The sequence below is a fragment of the Dermatophagoides pteronyssinus genome, unplaced genomic scaffold (genome assembly GCF_027571235.1).
Source record: "Dermatophagoides pteronyssinus isolate colony J.1.1.1.1 unplaced genomic scaffold, Derpt_VIB-CSIC_2022.12 sq0006, whole genome shotgun sequence".
NCBI lineage: Eukaryota > Metazoa > Arthropoda > Arachnida > Sarcoptiformes > Pyroglyphidae > Dermatophagoides > Dermatophagoides pteronyssinus.
The window spans coordinates 734883-759089 of record NW_027461530.1 but is presented as its reverse complement, the minus strand read 5'-3'; the positions used below and the strand labels follow the sequence as shown (position 1 = coordinate 759089).

General features: G+C 28.1%; 4 protein-coding genes across 7 annotated transcripts; 1 reads left to right on the top strand and 3 right to left on the bottom strand.

Annotated features, from left to right (window-relative positions):
- Window positions 1-5: 5 nt before the first annotated feature.
- On the top strand, window positions 6-885 carry NHP2 (NHP2 ribonucleoprotein). Its single transcript, XM_027349803.2, has 2 exons — window positions 6-152; window positions 213-885. Exon 2 carries the CDS (start codon window positions 232-234, stop codon window positions 883-885), a length of 654 nt encoding a protein of 217 aa, XP_027205604.2. The 5' UTR covers window positions 6-152; window positions 213-231.
- LOC142645105 (uncharacterized) lies at window positions 642-1993 on the bottom strand. The gene is made up of 2 exons (XM_075820454.1): window positions 1878-1993; window positions 642-1797 (listed from the first exon to the last, which is right to left on the bottom strand). The coding sequence occupies exon 2, from the start codon at window positions 1788-1790 to the stop codon at window positions 1098-1100; it is 693 nt and encodes a 230-aa protein (XP_075676569.1). The 5' UTR covers window positions 1791-1797; window positions 1878-1993; the 3' UTR covers window positions 642-1097.
- Window positions 1994-9766: 7773 nt separating this feature from the next.
- LOC113799206 (uncharacterized) lies at window positions 9767-14624 on the bottom strand. Of its 4 annotated transcripts, none has more exons than XM_075820452.1 (4): window positions 13651-14624; window positions 13401-13524; window positions 11250-12550; window positions 9767-11187 (listed from the first exon to the last, which is right to left on the bottom strand). In XM_075820452.1, the coding sequence occupies exons 3-4, from the start codon at window positions 12052-12054 to the stop codon at window positions 10880-10882; spliced, it is 1113 nt and encodes a 370-aa protein (XP_075676567.1). In that variant the 5' UTR covers window positions 12055-12550; window positions 13401-13524; window positions 13651-14624; the 3' UTR covers window positions 9767-10879. The 4 variants fall into 4 exon arrangements, with proteins under 4 accessions (XP_075676567.1, XP_075676568.1, XP_075676566.1 ...); XM_075820453.1 differs by having other exon boundaries at window positions 13405-13524; XM_075820451.1 differs by having other exon boundaries at window positions 13437-13524.
- A 2487-nt stretch (window positions 14625-17111) lies between these two features.
- Window positions 17112-17961, bottom strand: LOC113799200 (uncharacterized). Its single transcript, XM_075820166.1, has 2 exons — window positions 17419-17961; window positions 17112-17345 (listed from the first exon to the last, which is right to left on the bottom strand). The coding sequence occupies exons 1-2, from the start codon at window positions 17959-17961 to the stop codon at window positions 17292-17294; spliced, it is 597 nt and encodes a 198-aa protein (XP_075676281.1). The 3' UTR covers window positions 17112-17291.
- Window positions 17962-24207: the final 6246 nt, after the last annotated feature.

Below are 24207 nucleotides of genomic sequence, written 5' to 3'. Positions count from 1 at the left end.
ACATGCTGCGCATGCATGCTTTTTTTTGTTGATCGTTCATGAGACAATTCTTTTTTGAGAATCTGAGTTTTTTTTTGTTGAAATTCTTTGTTTTTCTTTTGATATTCCGTGTTGTAAACAGATTAACTATCGATAAGGATAGATAACGTTCGGTAAGTCAAGGTTTGTTTGTGGTTGTTGATTAATTAAAATTTTCTGATGTCATTTTTCAGTGCAAGAAACAGTTTAAAAATGGGACATAAACGAAGTTTGGAAAATACGAATGGTCATGTTGATGGTCACGAAGAAGTAGTTCTTGTTGATCAACAACCATCAAGTAAAAAGATGAAAACATCAAAAAAATCTAATGAATCAATTCAACTTGACGATACTAATACGGATGAAATGTCAATCAAAAATGAATTAATAGAAAATGGTGGTGAAAATGTTGAAATTGTTCCACGAACACGACGTGACATGATACAATTACCATATGATCAGAAATTGAAATTTGTATCGGTCATCGCTCAACCAATGGCTGGAAAAAAATTGGCTAAAAAAATATTTAAATTATTACGTAAAGCAAGTAAACAATCACGAAAAGAACAGCTACGTATTGGATTAAAAGAAGTACAGCTTCGTATACGTAAAGGTGAACGTGGAATAATTGTATTTGCTGGTGATGTTACACCAATCGAAATTATGTGCCATTTACCGGCCGTTTGTGAAGATAAAGATATACCATACATTTATGTACCATTTCGTACGGATATATCATCAGCAATTGGTGTACGACGACCAGCTTTAATGGTATTGATTAAAAAACATGATAATTATCAAGAATTATATGATGAATGTGAACAAAAAATTCATGAATTAATGACTGAATTTATGAAAACTATTTGAATTATTTGAACAAAAAAAAAACATTGATTTTGATTCTTTTTTTCTCTTTTAATTCTAATATAACACATGCACACATCATCAGGGATTTGTTTCAACAATAACAAACAAAACTTTATTTCCATTTTAAAATGAATAAAATTTTTTGTTTTCCAAAGAATATTCCAAAAGAATTTTGTGAGGATAATTAATTTGTAATTGCAGTAGCCAATAGATCAAAATCCAATCTGTTTAGTTTGTCGATAATTTTCCAATTGTTTTTTCAATGATTGTATTAGATTCATTTTACATTGATCAATATCATCATCATCGGTTTCTAATTTATTTTTCGTTAATATTTTTGAATCATCGTCATCATCATCCTTGTTATTATTGTTATCGTTATTATTCAAATCAATTCCATTACCCGATGTTTCTGTTGTTGATGGTGGTAATTTCTGTCCCGAAACAAGTAATTGAACAAATCTTTCCAATACATCTTTATCAAGCAATTCAATTTCATATGATGATAATGTTAATAATTTTTCTAGATTTAAATCATTTTTCATTATTCTTTGATCATTATTATTATTGTTTCTTTTCATCATCATCGTCATATTGGATTTGTTATCATTCGGTATTGAATATGATCGTTGTTGTTGTTGTTGTTGTGGTTGATCGAATTGAGCAATTTTACTTTTTACCGATCTTGATGATATCGATTTTGTTGTTGATGATGGTGTTGATTGTTCCATAGTCATCGGAACCGATCCATTCGATACACGTCTTATCTGCGATGGCTGTTCTTTTGAATAATGATTCAGAAAACTTTTATATGATCGATAAGAACCTTGTGGAAACATTTTTTGACATGATCCGGATGATTTGATTGAATTATTATTATCGGTATTGTTAGTGATGAATGGCATAATTGAACTGAAATATATTTTTTTCAATTATTAAAAAAAATAATAATTTAATTATAAAATCTCATTAAAAAGGATCTTAATACTTACGTCTTTTGTTTTATTATTTTTTTTTTGTAATTAATTTTTAAAACGCCCAAATATATTTTTTTGATTTGTAAATCTCAAAATCTAATCTACTTAATTAATTTAATTGTTTTTCATCAGAAGAGAACGTCAAAATAGAAAAAAAATAATGTTACACTTTAAAATTGTTACACTTTAAATTGATTTTTGTCGATGATGATGATGATGATGAGGAATTTGATATTGCTTTTTATTACATACAGATTTCCATGTTTTTTTCCATGTAAATTAAGATTACATGTACACACACACACAGCAAATCAGATCAAAAGTATCGGTATTTCATTTAGATTAGATTAGATTTGATTATGTTATCAAAACAACTTTTGGTTGTTTGACATCTCTAACTACGTTGTTATTGTTGTTTTAACTTTTTTTTCTAAATCAATCACTATGCAAAACAAAAGAAAAACATAAGAAAGATTTCCGATGGTGCAGATCATGAGGATGTTCACAAACAAACAAACAAAAAAATACTGGTAGCTGTCAGTATCCTTGAAATAAACTTTCCATTTTCCTATTCATTTATTTGGTTGCCTGCATGTTTATAAAAGCAATCCACTCATCATCATCATCATCATCATCATTATTCAAAAAACTGATTAGGTTTTATTTCATTCATTTAAATTTTGATTTAATGAAATGAAATGAAATGAAAAGATGCAATATGAATCATTCAGATGTAGTAGACGAAGAAGAAGAAGATTGAAAGTATCCAACCATATTTGAAGGCCATCCATCCATTCAATCAATCAATGATGATGATTCATTCAGCCAATTTTCCTTTCTTTACTTTTCTCTTTTCTCGATATATCCACATGTGAAAAAACCCCTTTGATGTCTTCATTTTTGGTTTTTTTTTACGAAAAATCATTGATTGTTAAATCCATTGTTCAAAGGTAATGAACTCGAAGAAAAAGTGTGAAAAAAACTGGTCGTCGGAGTTTGTTTCAAGAAAAATTTCTCTTTTCTCTTTTATTTCAAACCAACAAAAATATAATTTTAATAATAACAACAAAGTTTTCAATCAATCAGATAACAAAATCAAACAGTTTTATAAATATATTTTTTTTCTTTCAAACGATAAGTAACAAATCATATTAATAATAAATCACAACAACGAAATAACAAAATCCGAATAACACACACGCATATATAGGTGTGATGTCAAAATATAAAATCGACTCAAGTTGATTAATAAAAATGTAAAAACAAAAAAAAACAAAGAAAAAAATAGGGTATAAAAACAAAATCAGCATCTTTTTCATCGACGAGTTTTTATGATTTTTGAAAACGATGTTTTGTTTCTTTTCCATTGATTTGTATAAGCTAAATTTATTTTTGTGTATTTTAAAATCGATTGAATAAAGTAAAGTTTTCAAAATTTAACGGATAGTGGTTATTTCTTCATCATAAGCCAGTAGGATAAAAGAATCATCAGTGTATCCAAGTCCGGTCGACGGAATCGATACGAAAAACTGAATTCATCAACCTCCAATAGTTAAATTTTTTTTTTTTCGTCAAGTAAAAACAACTGTGATTTTTTTTTTAAGCATCATTTTAGTATTGTGATAATTACAGTGTCAAATTAAGTGTAAAAGTGTTGTCGCAGTTTTTTTTCTTCTTCTCGTACTTCATTATCGTGGTTATCGTGGGTTTCGCTTTCGTTGATCAATTCAGATTGTCAAAAATTTCAAGTTTATCGAAGCTGATTAAAATTTTTTTTTTTCTCCATCGTGTTCATCATCCATCAAAGAAAATCGCATCAAATTTCGCGTACATAAATGTCCCTTCTTCTGCTAATTACACAATAAACAAAATTCATTAAACATGACAAACGAAACAGCCAGCGAAGAATTAATTGATCAATACAAGACAGAAATTTTAGAATACACTTTAGTTCATAGGAAAATAGATACATTAGCTAGATCATGCCATGACATCAATCAGGATAATTGCTTAAAGAATTTAGTTAGGTCGCAAGACTATTTAGAAATAATTAACACAGCTAATGACCATTATGAAAAATGGCAAGCAAGCGGTATCAAAGATCTGCCGGATCGTGAAAGTATTAGTCCCATCAAAGAAACATTGATGAATATTATCGACACAATCAAACAAAAATTGAATGATGAAAAGAAGCGTAACGAAAATCAACAAGATAGTGCACCCATTATTACCACGCAGCATCCATCACCAATATCGATTTCTTCTCCAAACTACAGTATGGCAACAGAATTTTCGCCAACAGTGATTTATGTTAAACCGGCAAATCAACAAGCATCACCGAATAATACTCAACTACCAGAACTTAATGATAATCAACAATCAACATCGAATATTGACAAACCATTAGAATCTAATGATCAGCAACAAGCAATACCGAATCTTGTCCAACCACCAGAATCTCATGTTCAACAACAATCGACAAACACCAATCAAATACATGATATTCCACAACAATTTCGACCAGAATTTTATAATCAACCATATTTTCGTGTACCATTTAATATGAATCAACCAACATATAATCCACAAGAATTTCATATTCCGCAACAACCTTCAAATATCAATCCAATGTATAATTTACCACAACAGTTTCAACCAGTATTTCATAATCAACAAAATATCGGAACTCAACCATTTATGATTCCACCAGAAGTGAATAATCATCATAATTTCAATCACAATTTATATCATGTACAAGATCGAAGAAATGACGAAAACATAATGATTAAGTATCAATATCTTATCCCAATGTTTCACGGTTCATTCGAAGAATTTCCAAATTTTCGTTCTACATTCGATGAATTAGTCCATCATATCAGAATCGAACCAGGAAGAAAATTGTTAATATTGAAATCAAAATTGGGTGAAAAACCCCGTGGTATCATTGCAGGAATATTAGATTATCATCAAGCATATTTGAAATTGGTAAACCATTATTCAAGTACCTTTTCACTTCGATCGGAAATATCGCAAAAACTCGAAGCTTTACCGAGGGTGACCAATGAATGGGATCTAAAAACCATGACTGATAATCTGGTTGTTGTACAAGAAAAATATGGCATTTTGAAAATGAATAAAATGAACGATGCCTATTTGGAATCGGAATTTATGTCCATTGTCGGTAGTAAATTTCCATTGGAAATATTACGAACATCAGATCACTTGGCTGACACTGGCTTGCGATGTGAAAAATACATGGCTGATTTGCGATATTACGTCGAAAGAAATCAACGTATAGCCAATATTGTCAAACATGAAGAAATACGATCAGCTAGACGAATTAACCCAACAAGTCTTAATCTTGAAATGGTAAATTTGAATAATCCGGATAGAAGATACTCGTACGATGGACAATATCAAAATAGGAATCAGAATTGGCAAAGATATTCACCAAATCGTGATAGACCAAATTGCATCTTTTGCCAACAAGATCATCGATCAAATCAATGTAGACTATCGCTACGAGAGAGAAAAGAAAGTCTTGATCGACGAAATAGATGTCATAAATGTTTGAAATACGGTCATAACGCACAAAATTGTCGTCGACCTTTAAAATGCTTTTTATGTAATGGTGATCATCCAGCATCAATCTGTGAAAATAAGAATAATACTGAATCAACAAATGTTCAACCGACAGCTTCACCGACATCACGACAAACACAACCAGAATTGAACAATATTAATTTACCGAAAAAGGGATTAACAAAAATTTTGATCACCATCAACAAGACAGAATGTCATGCTCTATTCGATTCTGGGTCAACAAATTGTGTAATGAACACTGAACTACAAGAAAAATTGAAATTGGTACTTGAACCCGAATCTATTCCTATCAATCAAGCAGCGGCTACCGGAATGGCAATTGGTACCGTAATAACAAGAGTAAAAATCGGAATTAAAAGTCGACAACAAAAATTTTACGTATTACCTGGTCTCCGCCATCTTATTCTAGGCGTAGATGCAATGTCAATATTTAGTCTAATCCGTGATCCACATGGAAATATATTACAATTCATTGACAGTACATTCTTTAAAATACCAGGTGAGTACCTGCAAAATAATGAAACAAATGCTATTCAAATTGATGATACCAATCGGCAAGCATGTGACGAAATTTTGAAAAAACATAATGAAGTATTTGCACAATCAAAGGGTGAAGTTGGGCAAATTATCGGTGACTATTGTTACATCAATCTCGAAAATAATATTCCAATTAATCAAAAAGCTTATCGAACATCAACTATTGATCAAGACAAAATAGATAATCAAATAACAGATTTGCTTAATCGAGATTTAATTGAACGATCGACGTCAAATTATTCTTTTCCGGTGGTGTTGGTCAATAAAAAGGACGAAGGTGAAAAAACAAGATTATGTATCGATTATAGAAAATTAAATTCTATCACGATTCCCGAACGTTATCCAATGCCAAACATACGAGATATCGAAGATAAATTATTGAATGCTGAATTCTTTTCGACACTTGACATATCCTCCGGATTTCACCACATTCGAGTTGCTCCGGAAGACAAAACAAAAACTGCATTCGTTACGATGCATGAACACTTCCAATGGAAGGTCATGCCATTTGGGCTCAAAAACGCCCCTGCTATATTTCAAAGAATCGTTTACAACATCCTAAAACGAAATAATTTGACAGCATTTTCACACAACTATATTGACGATATTATAATTTTTTCGAAAACGACAGATGAACATCTTCGACATATTGACCAAGTTTTAAAAGTTATGAAAAAGGAAAATGTGAAATTAAAACAATCAAAATGCTTTTTCATGAAGAAAAGTGTGACGTATATCGGTCATCTCATATCGAAAAACACGATTAGACCATTGAATAACAATTTATCTGCAATAACTGACTATCCTCCACCACATGACAAAAAAACATTACGTCGATTTCTTGGTAAAATCAACTTTTATCACCGTTTTATACCTGACCGTACCGAACTTCTTGATCCACTTTATGATTTATTGAAAAAAGAACATCAATTTAAATGGTCAGAAGATAAGCAAAAATCGTTCGTGAAAATCAAAGAAATTTTAACATCTGAATTAGTAATTCATATTTTCGATCCAAACTTGAACACTATAGTAATAACCGATGCATCTGATATTGGAATAGGTGCTGTATTGAAACAACAAAAAGATAATGAAGAAATTACAATCGGTTATTTTTCACGAAAATTATTGAAGCATCAGAAAAATTACGTGGTCACTGAAAAAGAATGCTTGGCAATAATTGAATCAATCGAATATTGGCACCATTATTTGTACGGTCGAAAATTTTTAATACGAACAGACCACAAACCATTGAAGTACATCAACACACATAAAAAGATCAACACAAGAATTATGAACTGGGCCATGCGCCTTAATCAATATGAATTTGAAATTGATTACATCAAAGGTGAAACTAATTTAGAAGCTGATTATCTATCTCGTAATCCAGATTTCGAAATAAATATCTTGTCGTTAGGCGAATTGGAGAAAATCCATGAACCACTTTGGGCCACACCCCCTAGAGGATGTGTGAAGCATGATCGACATTTAGTGAAAATTCGAAATGGAAAAATGAGATACTATTTACCTGAAAAACATGCTATCGATGAAATTAAAAGAATCCACATAGAGAAAGGTCATCTAGGTATTGTTAAAACGAACAAACATTTTTCGACAAAATATTACAGTATCGGTCAAAATAAAATCATTCAAGATATCGTAAATGGATGTGACATATGCAAAAAAGGTAAAAAACAAATTCGAAAATATGGCGAAGTCGGTCATTTTGGTCCAGCCGAAGAACCATTTGCCATCATTCACATCGATACAAAAGGTGGTTTTTCCGAACCTCCAGTTAAATTACGATATTTTCATTTAGCGATTGACGCATTTTCCAGATACGTTTGGGGTATTACATCTAGTGGTCAATCAGCAAAAGATTACAAAAAATTAATCGACAAAATTTGTACGGATGGAAAGCCGAAAATCATTTTTACCGACAAGTACGCTTCCTTAACATCACAACAATTCAAAGATATTCTAGCTGAAAGAGGTATAGAATTGATTCATTCACCAACAGCTCACCCACAAAGCAATGGTCTTATTGAAAGAGTGGGTCAGACATTAGTTGAACGTCTCAGATGCAAGAAACTTTCCGATCCAAACAGATCTTGGTCCGTCTTGGCCAAAGATGTTTTGAATGAATACAACACAACAATACACAGTTCAACAACATTTACACCACAATATTTGCTAAATGGGCAAGACCCAGATAATCTTTACATCGATAGAAATTTAGTCAGAGATAGGAAAATTGCATTTGACAAAAGTGAGCGCGAACATAATAAATCAAAAATTAGACTAGAAAAAAAACAATATCAAGTAGCATTGAATGAAGGTGACTATGTCTACGTTGATCTTTCAAGTGATCTAAATAAAGAACGATTGGAACCACGATTTCAAGGACCATTTAAAATTATCAAGAAAATTTCTAATTTGATGTTCGATGTCCAGCTTCCTGATCATATTCAACAAATTCACATCGGAAAAACCAAACCAGCTAAAGCACCAAATAATGAACAAAACAAAATATGAATTACCAATCAACGATACTATGACAATCTAAATACGAGCGAAATCTGTCTATCAATATCGAACATCGAAATCTTTTGCATCTTTAACAACCACCGACCATCGCCCAGAGTTGTATTAACGAGGGGGGATGTGATGTCAAAATATAAAATCGACTCAAGTTGATTAATAAAAATGTAAAAACAAAAAAAAACAAAGAAAAAAATAGGGTATAAAAACAAAATCAGCATCTTTTTCATCACACAGAAAAATGAAACGTAAAATAGTTCGATTTTTTGCCAAAAAACCATAACATTTTTGGGTTTTAACGTCATCCACAAAATGTTATGGTTTTTTTCCTCAATATTTTATGGAAAACTGAAATCGTGAAATATTAGGATTTTTTTCCAGAATATTTCATGATTTTTTGCCAATTTTATACTCAGCCCAAACATTTCATGGATTTTTTGTTTTGCCTCAGTATTTTATGGATTTTTTCACCAGCCTCAACATTTCATGATTTTTTTTGCTAGCCTCAATATTTCATGGATTTTTTTGTTAGCCTCAATATTTCATGAAAAATTTCTGGACTTAGAAAAAATTTTTAAAATTTTCATTTTCATTTTTTGGATTAATCAAAATTTCATAATAAAATATGTACAATTTGAAAAAATATGTTAACTAAATGACACTCGGCCAAATATATCGCGTTTGCAATGAATTTGCGAAGTTGGATCTACAAAAAAAAAATGATTGATTTGAAACCACGTTTCAATGAGAATAGAATCCTATCTCCCGGACAGAATAATCATACAGACAAAATGGATGTTTCCTAACCAAATTTCAAATTTTTTTCAATGGGGCTAAAGAAGAAGGTATTGGATTGGATCTTCCTTCATTTGTCTACGATGAGTTCCACTCGAATTGACTAATATCTAATTTGGTTTAAAAATATGAAGGGGTCAGATGTGGCAATTTGTTCATGAAGCCAAAACTAGTGGCTGTTGTCATTCGGTGGTTTCGTAAACAACTTATAACCTAAAATTGCTTTTGAATATCTGATTGGATTCATGATCGATTCATGAAAAGATTTGGTAAATCGATGTTTGTTCGATTGAGCCATAACAATTGAACTTGAAATTTGAAACAATTCGTTAACATTCGAAACATTGTTAATAATTCAATTAAACAAATGAAATAATTCGAATCCAGCATTTTTGTTTTTAAACGAAGTTTTTGTTTTTCGTTTGCCATTTGACTATTTTTCGAATCAGAAATATTATTTTGTGTAACAGCTTAAAGCATCGAAAAAACAATAGAAAGCGTTGTGGCTGGATAAGGAAATCTCCAACGGTCGAGCGAGAAATCGGAAGCGATACGGAACTCAAGCAAGCATCAGTAGTGAACTGAGGGCAACCAAGGAAGATTCATCCATTCATGATAAATTATTAGAAATCACATAGCCATGATTTGAGCGATAATCTGGAAAATAAAGCAAACAAATCGGAGAATTTTAATCTATCCTTGGCCAATAATCTTAATTATTTTATTCACTGATTAACTTGTTTACTTTTTGTTTATGAATTTAAAAAATGATCTTTATGCCACCTTAGTCGGCTAAATTTATCTTTCTTTTCTCTTTTATTTCGCATTTTTTTGTAAATAAAAATATTTTTAACCAGAATATTTCATGATTTTTTGCCCAAAAATATTCAGTCTTTTTCCAGAATATTTCATGATTTTTTCCAAGAAATATTCAGTCTTTTTCCAGAACATTTCATGGATTTTTCCAAGAAATATTAGGTCTTTTTCCAGAACATTTCATGATTTTTTGGCCACAAATATTTGAGTTTTTTGCCTCAATATTTCATGGATTTTGCCCAGAAATACAAAAAAAGAAAAAAAACGTAACATTTTGTGGATGACGTTAAAACCCAAACATGTTATGGTTTTTGCCGTTATATTTTACGTTTCATTTTTCTGTGTGATCGACGAGTTTTTATGATTTTTGAAAACGATGTTTTGTTTCTTTTCCATTGATTTGTATAAGCTAAATTTATTTTTGTGTATTTTAAAATCGATTGAATAAAGTAAAGTTTTCAAAATTTAACGGATAGTGGTTATTTCTTCATCATATAGGTATGAATGAAATGATGAAAGATGTGAAAATTTGTTTCACTCTCTGTGTTTCAGGAAGCAAATTGTATTTGGAAATTTTCTTTTTTTTAAATAAAAATAAATATTCGTCGCATCTTCAAATGCAGATTTTTGTTTTCTGGATCACAAAATCGTCGAAACATCGCTAGGGTGGTTTTTGATTGCGTTTTTTTTGTGGTTTGCATCTTCGTTTTGTTTATCGATGATCGTTAATCAGATTTTATAGCAGCAGTCGTTGAAGCCGTAGCTGTTGTATAATTATTAATAAAATCTTTATATGCTTTATAGCTGCTTATAATTGGTGGTGAACGACCCGAAATGATTGAATGATGATGATTATCATTATTATTATGGATGATGTTACTAATATTTCCACATGATCTAGTCATTGTATTTGATGATGATGACGATATTGGTTGTTTATGAAATGGTCTTGGTGTCATCAATATTGTTGATGATATCGATGATAAAATATTTGAATTTTGCTTTCCATTTTGATCATTAGATGGCGATAAATCTATTATAATTTTTGGGGGAAAAATATGGATAAAATTAATGAATAATGCAAAAATAGATTACCTTTATCAATAACATTGGCTATTGTTTTTGTTTTATCATTATCATTATGATAAGGATTCTGTTTAGCATCTTTGATTATTGATTTTTGGCCATCGTCATTATGATCATTATTATCGATTTGTTCATCGTGTTTCGAATTTATCACCGTTTCATTATTGTCAGTATCATCACATTGTTTTACAACATTCTTTACAACTTTATCATCATCGTTAACAACATTATCATCTTTATTATTAACGATTTCATTGGATTCTTGTTCGGTATGTTTTTTCATTTCATTTTCAATCATTGTTTTTGTTTCAACAATTTTCAAAGTTGGCGATGTATTTCGAAGTTTTTCACGCATTGTTTGTAATAATCGATCACTTTGATTCGATTGATCATTATCATCATCATCATTCGAATGATGATCATGCTTATGCCCATTCTGTTGATGATTTTGATGAATTTCATTATTATTATGATCATTAGTTTGTTGTTGTTGTTGATTCGATTGTTTTTGTTTATCATTTTGTTGATGTTTTGATGAAAATTTCGAAGAATTTATTCTTTGATTATTTGTACCACAAACAAAACATTGATCAACACCACATATAACTGATTTGTCAAGTTTTGTAAAAAGTTGATCAATTTGTTCAATCATTATTGATTTTTGTGATTCTGTTGTTGTTGTCGATGATGATATCATCATTTTCAATTGTTCTAAACATTCTGCATAATGACGATATTGTTTTAATTTATGTGGTAATCGTAATTTTTCTAATTCTTCATTGATTGTATCAATTTTTTCCTGTATATTCGCCATGTTTTTTGTTTATAACGATATGCCAAAAACACAAAGCAAAATGAAATGAAAATGAAACTTTGTTGCTGAACGATGAAAATCCGAAAAAATGATGTTTTTGGTGATGATATTTTGTAACTTTTTTTTTTGTAAATTATCAACAATAACAAAAACAAAAAAAACTTGTTGTTTGTCGTCGTCGTCTCTGAATTATTAAATTATCAATGAATGAATGGCTTCTTGTTGATCATCATCACTTAATGTATGTTTATCGTTGATTGTCGTCGTCGTCGTTGTCGATACTTGTGCGATCAAATCGATTTAAAATGATGATGTACTGTTGTTGTTGTTGATAAAAGCACTTGATCGATCGATCGATCGATTGATTGATTCTTGAAAATTATTATTTTTGATTTTGTTTGTGATCAGCAAATAATAACGTAATTTTTTCATTCCAAAATCGTTGTTGTTGCTTCCATCATCTGTTCCAATCATCAGCAATGATGAAAGAAATGTTCTTTTTTTGTGGAAAGAAAAAAAATAACCAAAGATTAATATTTTTTGGAGATTATGATTATCATCATCATCCTAATCATTCAATTGAATCATTGAATAGATCCAGACGTCGGATATGTATTTTTGTGTGTTGTTTTCATTTTCTTTTCTGGAAAAAACGTTTTTTTCTTTTTAAAAAACTTAAAATTTTTTCAAAGAAATTTTCTTTTGCTAGCCAGGTATCACATCACTTGAGTCTTCCTTGTTCTCTCTCTCTCTCTCTCTCTCTCTCTCTCTCTCTCTCTCTCTCTCTCTCTCTCTCTCTCTCTCTCTCTCTCTCTCTCTCTCTCTCTCTCTCTCTCTCTCTCTCTCTCTCTCTTTTTCACTCACTCTTAATTTCATTCACGTTTTTTTCTTCCACGAATGTTTCCTGAAACCAAACCAAAAAAAATATTGAAAATAAACAAAATAAAAATTTTCAACTACAAAACAGCCAAACTTGAATGTATAGAAAACAAACCGGTACCTGATGACAGGTAGAATGAATTTTGTTTTGAAAAAAAATGTAAAAGTTTTTTCTTTTCTTTTCTGCCACTTTTAAATTATTTGATAATAAAAATTGATGATAAACAAGCAAGCAAAACTTTCAAAATCTTTCAAACGAAAATTCATGTCGTCGTCATTTCAACAGGGAAAAAAAATGAAAAACTTATTTTTCGCTATTCAATCATTCATTTTGCAATTCAAAAAATGATGATGAATGATTGAATAGCGAAAAAATGATGAAAAATGAAAACAAAAATCCACCAAAAGTATGCTATGTAATGTAATGAAAAAGGAAAATATTAATCTAATAAACGTCGTATACACACAAACATCTTATCTAAGCTTTGAAGCGAAAGTTTTACTTTGGTTCATGTACACCTGGATGACAAGAAATTGCCAGAAAAAAAACAATTTTTTAAGTTTGACAGGTCCTGTTGTTGATGATGGCAACTTTGTTGTTGTTGTTGTTGTTGTTTTTGTTGTTTTTTCAAAAAAAAATTTAAATTTTGATTGCCGAAAAAAAAAGAATATGTGTTGAAAATGAATTGAACACGAAAAAAAAGTTTGACTACATACCTTATAATTGATGATGATGATGATAATGCTGCTGCTGACCATTAATGTCCGAATATGGAAAGTTGTTTGTTTGTTTGTACAATGTGTATTGAACTGAGCCGAGAAAAGATTGAATTTTGTGTAGGATTTTTTTGTAAAAGAGAAAAATATGATTTTTTTTCGATCAAAATCAAAAGATTGATGATTGATAAATTTTTGTTGTTGTTGTTGTTGTTGTTCAACTTTGTCGAACATAATTCAGCCAGGACAAATTTAAATCAAATTATGAAAGGAATAAACGAAGCAACGAATGAAAATGCAGGAATTTTTTTTTTCGTTTTTATCACAAGATCAATGTAACCTGTATTGTCAATATATCAAAAAAATAAAAACAACAGTGGAAAAAACATCAACAACAACAACAAAAAAAAACATGATAAGATAAACAAACACCATGAGAGAGAGAGAGAGAGAGAAAGAGAGAGAGAGAGAGAGAGAGAAAGAGAAAAATGATTTCACAAATGATAATGTAACAAAAACAACAACAAAAAGATTTTATCAACAAATTTCGAGTTTGAAAAAAAATAAACAAGCCATCCATCCAGCTAGCCAGCCGGTACTATAGTCGTATTTCAGGATTTTTTTTTGAATGATAAAAAAACGATTATTGATCGATATGCAAATCGATGTTGTTGTTGTTGTTGTTGTTGTTTTCACTTGGACAAATTGATGAAATAGCATTTGAAATTTTTCATTCAAGTTTCCAATAATATATATGCTTACAATGATTTATATTTTTGGATTGTTGTTGTTGTTATTGTCGGAAATTTATCAAAAAAAAAAACAACAAAATAAAGATATTAAAAACAACAACAACAACAACAAATTTCAATCTATCATTATCAACAACAACATCATCATCGAGATACTCTTTAAAATAATCGGGTTAGAAGAGGAAAAAAAATATATTAACCGAACCACTACCTAAAATGCATATCACTAAAAAAATTCCAACCAAAACATCATCCACTTTTACTATCTATCAAAACTACGTTGTTGTTGGTCTTTTTTAACAAACATTGTATAAATATATAGACCCGGTCAAAGTACTCTATATAATATAATTCCTTTTGGGCTCCATCCACATACCAGTAACCTAGATATAATTTTGGAGTATCCATTACACTATATAGATATCGGTATTGTTGTTGTTTGTTTGGTTATTTAAACCATCATCATCATGATAATGATTGTTTTGGGTTGCCTTGACACTCATTTTTTTTTGGAAATCAAACAAAACAAAAATAAAATATAAAATTAGATTGATTCAAATGATGATGATTTGGTTTATTCATTTTGATCTTTTTTTTGAATAGGGATTGTTGTTTTTTCCAGATCAATTTTTTTCTGTTTGAGTTAATAATGAGATCAAAGATATTGAATGAATCTATAGATGATAATGTAATTGTGATTGTGATTGTGATTGATTGATCCAATTATTATTAATGTATTATGTTTTTATATTCAGTACAGTGTTTCAACACATAAAAATCATCATTAATCATTATAATAATGACATTTTTTTTGTTTAGTCATTGCATTGTGTTGATTATGAAAAAAAAAGAAATTTTCCGTAGAAATTTTCTCTTTTTTAAAATTCCAAGGAATATTTACGTCATGTTTTGAAATTGAATTGAATAATTAATTGTAATTAACTTGAACGATAATGATCTAAATATGAATTTGATATTCATTCATTGATTAATTGTTTCAAATGAATAGTTGCATTATTAGAAAGTACATGGCCATAATTTGAGAGATAATCTTAGCAAAAAAAAATATAATAATTTTTACAAATTCAATTCAAATAATCAGGAGAAAAATAACTTACCGTTACTTGTGTGATTGGTCCAAGTTTTATACCATCAATTTGATGAAATATTAATGCGTTTGTTTCAATCAATGTAATATGATTTATAATTTTAATATGATTTCTAAATGTAATACGATATTTAGGTAAAATTGTTTGTAAATCATGTATACTAATACGATATGATTGTAAATTAAATTTTGCAGCTGATTTTGTATATGCAAATAACATTGTCATACTTAAAATAATTAAATAAAGAAATGTTAGATAAAATAATAATTCCATTTCGATTGATGTTATTATATAGAAAAAGAAACCGATTATAATTATACTTGAATGATATAATGTTGTCAAATGTAATGACCAATTTTTTATTTGAAATAATATTTCATCAATCAATAAATTTATTGAACGTATATATTTTTGTATGCAAATATTGATTTGTTGTGCATTTTGTCGTTTTAATGTTTTTGAATTATAATTAATCATATTGATTCGTTCTAATTGATAATCAATATATTCAATTAATCGAGCTGTTTTATATCGTAATATTGATAATATGATTGGAAATAATATTATTGTTGATGATGCTAAATCAATCATTATGAATGCCCATAATGACCATATTAATGAAATAAATGATGAATATCCATAATAAACAATATAGGAATTGAAAAATAAATGAAAATTATTCATTTTTGGATCACCAATAATGTAGATAGCTAAACTTGTTATATAAATTACGAATGGTATACCAAATGTACAACCAATACGAATCATTGCAAAAAAATTTATCAACAACCATATTGTTATATCGGGTCGATAATCATTATATTGTTTGATCAATGCTAATTTATGTTGATTTTCAATCAATTTTAATTGATTATAAATTAAAATATAAATTTGTTTTACATTTATCATATTTAATTTAAAGAACATATTCGTTTCATTTGATTTAAATATAACAAACCATTGTATTAATGCTACCAATGATAATAGACAGGTAGTCATTTCAAGACAAAATGTATCACCATTTATAAGACGAAAACTAGAACCAAACAATGTAAGATATAGATTTTGTTTATCATTTTTATCAATGAAAATTGCTAAGAAAAATGAACGAACAATAAATACTAATAAGAATATTAAGGCAAATATAACTCGTTTATCATTGATTGTTAGCCATTTGATTGTTTTGTTTTGATTATTATCATCATCACCATCATCATAATGATTCCTCGCTGATTGATTTCGATATCGATATTGTTGTTGTTGTTTAATAAAAATTGATTGAAAATATTTTCTTGTTAGATAATCGATAGGTATTTTTTCATCCGGTATTGTTATAATTAAACAATGTTGAATTAATCGTATAATTTTTTTCGAAATTTCTTCAAATGATTTCATTTTGTTTGTGTTGTCAACCAAAATTCACAAACATGTCAAATGACAAGTGGAAAAATGTACAACAACAAATTCTGGAATTTTAAAAAAAGAATAATATTTCTTGATAAATACGTTGTTAATTAATTTTTTTAAAAAAAACTTTTAATTTTTAAATTTTTTTTATTATTATTTCATTCCAATGAAATTAAAAAACATTAAATGGGCATATAATTAATGATTATGTTCATTTGAAGCCAAAATTGGTATAGAAAAAAGAAAGAAAGAAAGAATGACATTCAGTAAAACAACCACAACAAATGTTTTTGTTTTTTCAATGTCAAGGTGTCAATACACCTGGTGTTAATTATGTTATTAGATTGCATGGTTTTTGTTGATTAATCAAATTTTATCGTAAATTTTGTACAATCAAAAAGAACATCCACATCATACGATAAATTGCCTGTTTAACAATGAAAAATTATAGATTCTTAAAAATATTGTAAATTACAGACCATAAATTACAATATACTTACAACTTCAATCATAATTGATCGTATTATAATACCATCAATTAAAGTAAAATCAACATCTTCATTATTTAATAATTTTAATAATTTTAATTTTGTTATACTTGATAAATGAAATTTTGGTTGAACAAATATTGATTGTATTTGTTGAAAACGTTGTATTTGATTATAAACAGTTGATGCTGGTTGTAAACACATCATTTGTCCAAATAATGCTACAATTAAAACCATACCGAAAAATATTCGTAAAAATAACATTGCTTTTGTTAGAAAAATAACAAAAAGACATTTTCCAATAATAATAACAAGAAATATATGTACAATTACAATATGACGACTCCAGAATTGATTTTGAAACCAAATTTCATTGATTAATTCATTAATACGATTCAGATATTTTAAAACAATAAATTCTTCATTCAAACGAATCAATCTAATTGAATTTTCCAAATCGTTCATAATCATTTTTTGATATTGATTATAACGATCGATTGTAATCATAATTTTATATTTTAAAATTGTTGCCGCAATTGGAAATGATGATAACATTCCATTCGTTATACAAACACAATAATATGACCAAATTGACCATAATAAACTTATAATCAATGTATAAATTGTATAATAAAATTTTGAATAATTAAATAAATTGTTGTTAATTTCTTGTCGCTACAAAATGATAATTATTTTTTAATGGATCACTTGTAATTAATATTGTTTGACTTGTTATAAATACAATTATTGTTATTGCCGATATTGAATAAAGATAATAATTAAAAAATAAACGTATTCGTAATTGTAATTTTTTAATTTTTTTCAATTCTTTTATACCGATCATTTGTATTTTTGATCGATTTAAACGATTATTACTATGATTATCATTAGATGATTGATGATGATCGATAATTTGTTGTTGTTGTTGTTGTTGATCATATGGATCATAAATTTGTGTCCAATAAATTGTATTTAATTTGAAGAAAAAATTAAATTTTTTTGTTGAATATAATATCAGCCATTCGGATATTGATAATGTTGATATAAGAAATACAATTGTTTCACAATGATAACGACTAGCATTGGCTAGATTAAATATTGATCCTAAAATTGTACAAATGATTGGTTGTTCCGTATCATTATCATCATGATCATTATTTATTGTTATCATTATGTATAATGATCGAATGGAGAAAAAAATCAAAATAATTAATGAAATTTTTGTTTGTAAATTCTGAATCGTACACCATTCATTATGTTTAACTTGTTGATATTTTTCATATAAATGATTAAATTGTTTTCGATTAAGATGATCAAAACCGAATAAATAATTTTCTTGTCTTATTGGTCCATTCATTAACATTTTGATCGATAAATTTGTTAATATATTTCGATATTTGGATAAATGAGATTTCATTTTTTTACAATAATAATTCTTCAGTTGTTTTTCGGAAGTTCTTCACATTACTAAATGAATGATGAATGATAAATGGAAAAAGATTGGTTTTCATTCAACGGTTGATCATGTTTCGATTATTTGTCTTGTGATCTTGATTCTTCTTCTTGGTTGCTGTGGAAATTTTTATTTGTTTTTCTTTTCATTTGTTTATGTAAATTTTCCTATCAAATTTTTTTTTGTGATCCATATTCATTTTTTCGCATAATAAACCAATAGAAAAACTTTACCTATACAATCTATCTAAATCATATGGATGATTTACAAATACAATTGATTTTTTTTTAACTTTAACTTGTTTATTATTATTATTATTATTATTATTATCATCATTCCTTTGAATAATAATAATAACAATAATAAAATCAACGTCATTAACTTGTTGTGAAATCATCATCATTATCATCATTTTTTTCTAAAAAATATGATAAAAATTATTGATTTGAATCATTGATTAGCTATTGTAATTATTATTTTTCTAAGAAAACTTTCAAAATATTTTTTTTTTTATGTCTTCAATCGATTCTTGTTGTTGTTGTTTAATTTGAATATTTCTTTTACTTTTTCGTTTTTTCATTGTTTCATCATATCTATTTTGTTCATTTGAATTTTTTTTCATTTTTTCCAAAATCGATTGACACCCACAACAACAGCGAAAATAGTGATGAAAAAAATAGAATGTTGTTGAAATAATTGTGACTTGGTTTCAATTTGAACACAATCGAAAGGAAAAAAATGAATTACCATTTTGAAAAAAAGATTCTATCAAGATCATCATCACAATCGTTTTGAATTGTTTTCTTTTTATCTGATCAATAAGTGTTTGTTGATATAAACAAGAAAGAGAGAGAGAGAGAGAGAGAGAGAGAGAGAGAGAGAGAGAGAATAGAAATGTAAAATAGAATTGAATTCTTTGAATTGGAATTGAATTTTAACATTTTTCTTTTTTTCGCACATTTGATAATCATAAAAGAAATGCAAATGAATGAATGAATTTCCTTTCAAATGAATCGATTCATTGATGAATTGAATTGAATATTATCATTGAATTTGGAATAAATTTTTCTTGGTTGACAATCACTATTGATTTTGTATTGATTGATAAATGATTGATTGTCACATTTTTGTATGAAAATTGTTGGTCATTGTTTCGATTTTTGAATAATGAATTTTTTCGATTTTTGTTTTGCTTAAAACAAAACAAAACAAAAAAGGGAGACTTTTTTTCTTCAACTTTGTCATTGTCATACACACAAACAAACACACAGAATGTGTGTTTGTTTCAATCAACCAGATAAAAAACAAAAAAAAAATTTTCGAAATTTCAATAATATTCTGGATTTTTATTTTCCCATCAATGTTGTTGTTGTTGTTATTGCCATCAATAAATTAATTATGTAATTGTCAAACATTGTCGAGAGAAATAAAAAAATCCCTGATAAAACAGAAAAAAATCAGGAATTTATTTTTTGTTGTTGTTGTTGTTGTTTCCATGCAAAAATCCACTCATTCAATGTCTCTGTTTATTATCAGCAAGTTTATTTTCATCGATGGGATTTGATACTGATATTTTCAATCAGCTTTTCCTTTCTCCATTGAATTTGTTTTGAATTTGTCATATATAACGGAATTAATGCTCTTGGCGCTCTTGGATAGATAGATTTGATGCGGCAAGAATATATTCATCATGATGATGATGTTTCTCTGGTCTGATCTTTGATTCTCTGGTTGACTACTATCTATCTATCTGTCTCTGTCTGGTGATGATATTCACCCTCCGCCTGCTTATTAATATTGATCGAAACAAGGCCCACAAAAACAAAACAAAAAATGAATTAATTATCATTGATGATTGTAATAGAAAGCCAATGAGGAAAAAAAATTAATGTTATTTCTGCTGTTTGTTTGTTTTGTTTTGTTTTGTTTGCCTGTTTGCCAATGATAATTTCAAATTGTATTCCAAAAATTTGATTAGATTTTCGTTGTTGTTGTGTTTGAAACAAAAAGAGATGTAACAAAATCCTGATCTGTACCTTGATATGAAAATAAAATTATCATCCGGTCATCATAATTGAAACAAGGGGAAAGCAAATTTCCAGAAAGATCTTATGATCATCATCATCATCATCGATGGTCAATTTTTTATTCCAGAAATTTCGATCAAATTTCCTTCGAAATATAATTTTTTTTCTCCAATTTTCCTTCATTTTCATTCATTCATTCACAAATCATTATTATGATTATTATTAATGATGATAATGATAACAAGATTTTCATAAAAAATTCAGAAACAAAAAATAAGACTAATGTAACTAAGATGAACATCATTCATTTTATATGATGTTATTTGATCATTATCATCATCAACATTCGTTTTTCCAAAATTGACTTATATTTAGAATACATTTTATTTCCATCTTTTTCATCTTCTTCTGTTGTTCTTGGTTTATCGTATTGTTTATCATTTTATCATTCTTTTCTGTTACTTTTTGTTGTCATTTTCAATTTATCAAAATGTCAACAAGATGTGTGATTGGTGATAAAGAGAGAACGAGAAAAATGTAATGTAAGACAACATTCAAGCAAGTGTAAGATGGGATATTTGTAATTAAATACACACTGGATATTTAAAATAGAGTAAGCGAAAAATCGATTGAAAAATGAAAGATCTTTCGGTTGATTGAGAAATTTTTCATTTCAACCAAAGAAAAGATAACAGAATTTTATCAAGATAAAAACCAACTTTTCATAAAGTGTTTGCGTTTTTCACCGTAAAAGAATATTCATTATTGAAATTGATTTTTTGATATCAAATTACAATGTAATAGATAGATAGATAAGTTAGTTAGTTAGTTAGTTAGTTAAGTATTGATTCTTATCATTCAATTTAATCAAATTGAATGATGAGAAAATTAAGTTTTTCCTTTTCCATTTCAGTTTAATCATCAATTTTCTCAATCAATTTTTTTTATATTTCTGTTTTTGACTTTTTTGTTGTTGTTGTTGTTTATTCCGGCCATTTTGTTGTTACATTTTGGTTACTTTTTTCTATCCAAGTAATTGAAAATCTTGGTGGATTCTTCTTCCTATTGTTTGTTTTTTTTTTTGAGGGAAATCGTTCATCCGAATCAAACATTTTTGTTTTGGCCGTTTGTTTTATCAATTTTCTTTTCTTTTGTTTTGTTTTTTCGGTATGTGGGCGTCATTGAACAACAACAACCAGCAACAAACATAACAACAGCACCGATAAACCCCAAAAAAAAAAAAAAATTCAAAACAACAAAATTATGACCTAAACATTCGATAACTAATTGATTTATAACGCCTTAATCATGTCATTTTTTTTTATCTAATGAGCTTTTTTTTTATCTATTATAAACAATGGTTTGTGTCTGTGGATAATGAATGTAGAAAATATTGGGAAAAAAAATGTAACCCTATGATAAAATTAAATTGTAATAGCCGGAAAAAAACGATTGATTACAAATGATTACGAATGGGAAATGTTTCGGAAACTTTTTCTCATTTCAGAAAACATTTTTCTTATTTTTTCAAATATCATTATCATCAGCATTATTCATTTATGGATGTGCATTATAATGTCAGAAAATTACTGAAAAAATGCCATGTTTTTGTTTTTACTTTTTCAAATCATCAACTTATTCTGTTGTATTGTGTAATTTTGAATGTTCATAAAACAACATACAATATTTGAATGTAACATAAAGAATATCAAATCATTAAATGATTGATCAGAATCGAAACAAATAACATTCGTTTTTTTGCTAAAACATCTTATTTCATTTTCTATTATTACTTATTAAACAAAAACAAAAACGAAAAAAAAGAAAAGATTATTTACTGTACTGTTTTTGTTGTTTTTTGATTCTGGAAACATTATTCTTCTTTATAATTCTTTAATGAAGAATATTCTTTGCTTTTTCTTCTTTCTGTTTGTTTGTTTGGCTTCGGGTAATACATAATAATAATAATAATAATTAATTTCAATCAATCATTCATCATCATCATTGATATGATTGATGATGATCACCATCATCATTATTATTCCGGATTCTGGATTCTGGATAACTAAACTGCCTATAGGACAAATTGTGTTTGGTCATTTTTCGTTTTCTCCATTCCATTCAATTTGAATCATAAATCATATCGTTTTTTTTTGCTGATCTCCAGTTTTTCGGTCGGTTTGTTGTTTGTTGATGTTTAATGGAAAATTTAATGGAAAAAAATTTGTTTTCCCAATCTGCCCTCTCTTGAAATTGACCATTTTTTTAAATTTTTTTAATCATTTTAAATTGAAAAATTTTCCATTGGTCACCACGTTTCAGGAATTTCAATCGACGATTCAACCGACAACAGCGATGAAGTAAAAAACATTGTTTTTAACCAAAGGAAAATCAATCTAATGATTATCAAATGTTTTTATTTAATGATGAAAAATGTTTACTTTTTCCCCACCAACCCCACCATCTTTTTCAATTTTCAATTTAAATTTTCGAGAAAAAAGAATCATGAATTTACTGTTCATCACATGCGTCTGTCTGTGTGTGTGTGTTTGTGTGTGAAATATATCAACACGAAAAATTCCGTTGAACAGAACAGAATTTTTTTTGCCGATCAGAATCCCGATGATATTAATCTGAACTGATGGATCATCAACAATTGATGCGCATGATCTTTACACCCACACACACACACACAGACACAGTAAAACAAACAGAATAATAATCATCATTGATCAAAATCATAGGATTTCAGAAAAAAAAACAAAACGAAAAAAAATTCTTATGAAAGCAAAAAAAATATATATAGAAAAAACATCCAACACCAAAGAATATTCTTGCTTGTTGTATATCGGAATCGGCGCGCGGAATCCAAAACAACAAAACAAAAATAAATTAAAGAATGGCGATGTTTGGTAAGCGAAACAAAAAATTTCACCGTTCTCTCGCTTCCAAATATATAAAACATTATCGACAATAACCGCTAAACATACAGTCGAGTGTTGATCATCGACCATCAAGTCTGTTTGGTATATATTTTCTCATTTAATTTGTTCTCTATCGATTTGAATCAACCATTGAATTTATTTTCGATCCATCGTCAAACCAAACAGCAAACAAACAATGAACGAACGAACGAACAACAAACCAAACAGCAATCGTGTTTCAGAAGATCAATAAATGAAAATTACATAGCATGTTTTTTTATTGTTATTATTGGTGTTAATAACAACAATAATAATAATAATAGGCATCTAATCTTTGGATAATTCCTGATAACAACAACAACAACAACAACATTATTAATAATAATAATTAACAGAA

Bases quoted from the DNA above. Each gene is read 5' to 3' on its own strand.
- NHP2 (XM_027349803.2), top strand. From the start codon at position 232: ATGGGACATAAACGAAGTTTGGAAAATACGAATGGTCATGTTGATGGT.
- LOC113799200 (XM_075820166.1), bottom strand. From the start codon at position 17,961: ATGTTATCATCATTTCCAATTGCGGCAACAATTTTAAAATATAAAATT. The intron at 17,346-17,418 runs GTAAGTATATTG...ATTGTTAAACAG, and splicing joins GATCAATTATGATTGAAGTT to GCAATTTATCGTATGATGTG.
- LOC142645105 (XM_075820454.1), bottom strand. From the start codon at position 1,790: ATGCCATTCATCACTAACAATACCGATAATAATAATTCAATCAAATCA.
- LOC113799206 (XM_075820452.1), bottom strand. From the start codon at position 12,054: ATGGCGAATATACAGGAAAAAATTGATACAATCAATGAAGAATTAGAA. The intron at 11,188-11,249 runs GTAATCTATTTT...AAATTATAATAG, and splicing joins AGCCAATGTTATTGATAAAG to ATTTATCGCCATCTAATGAT.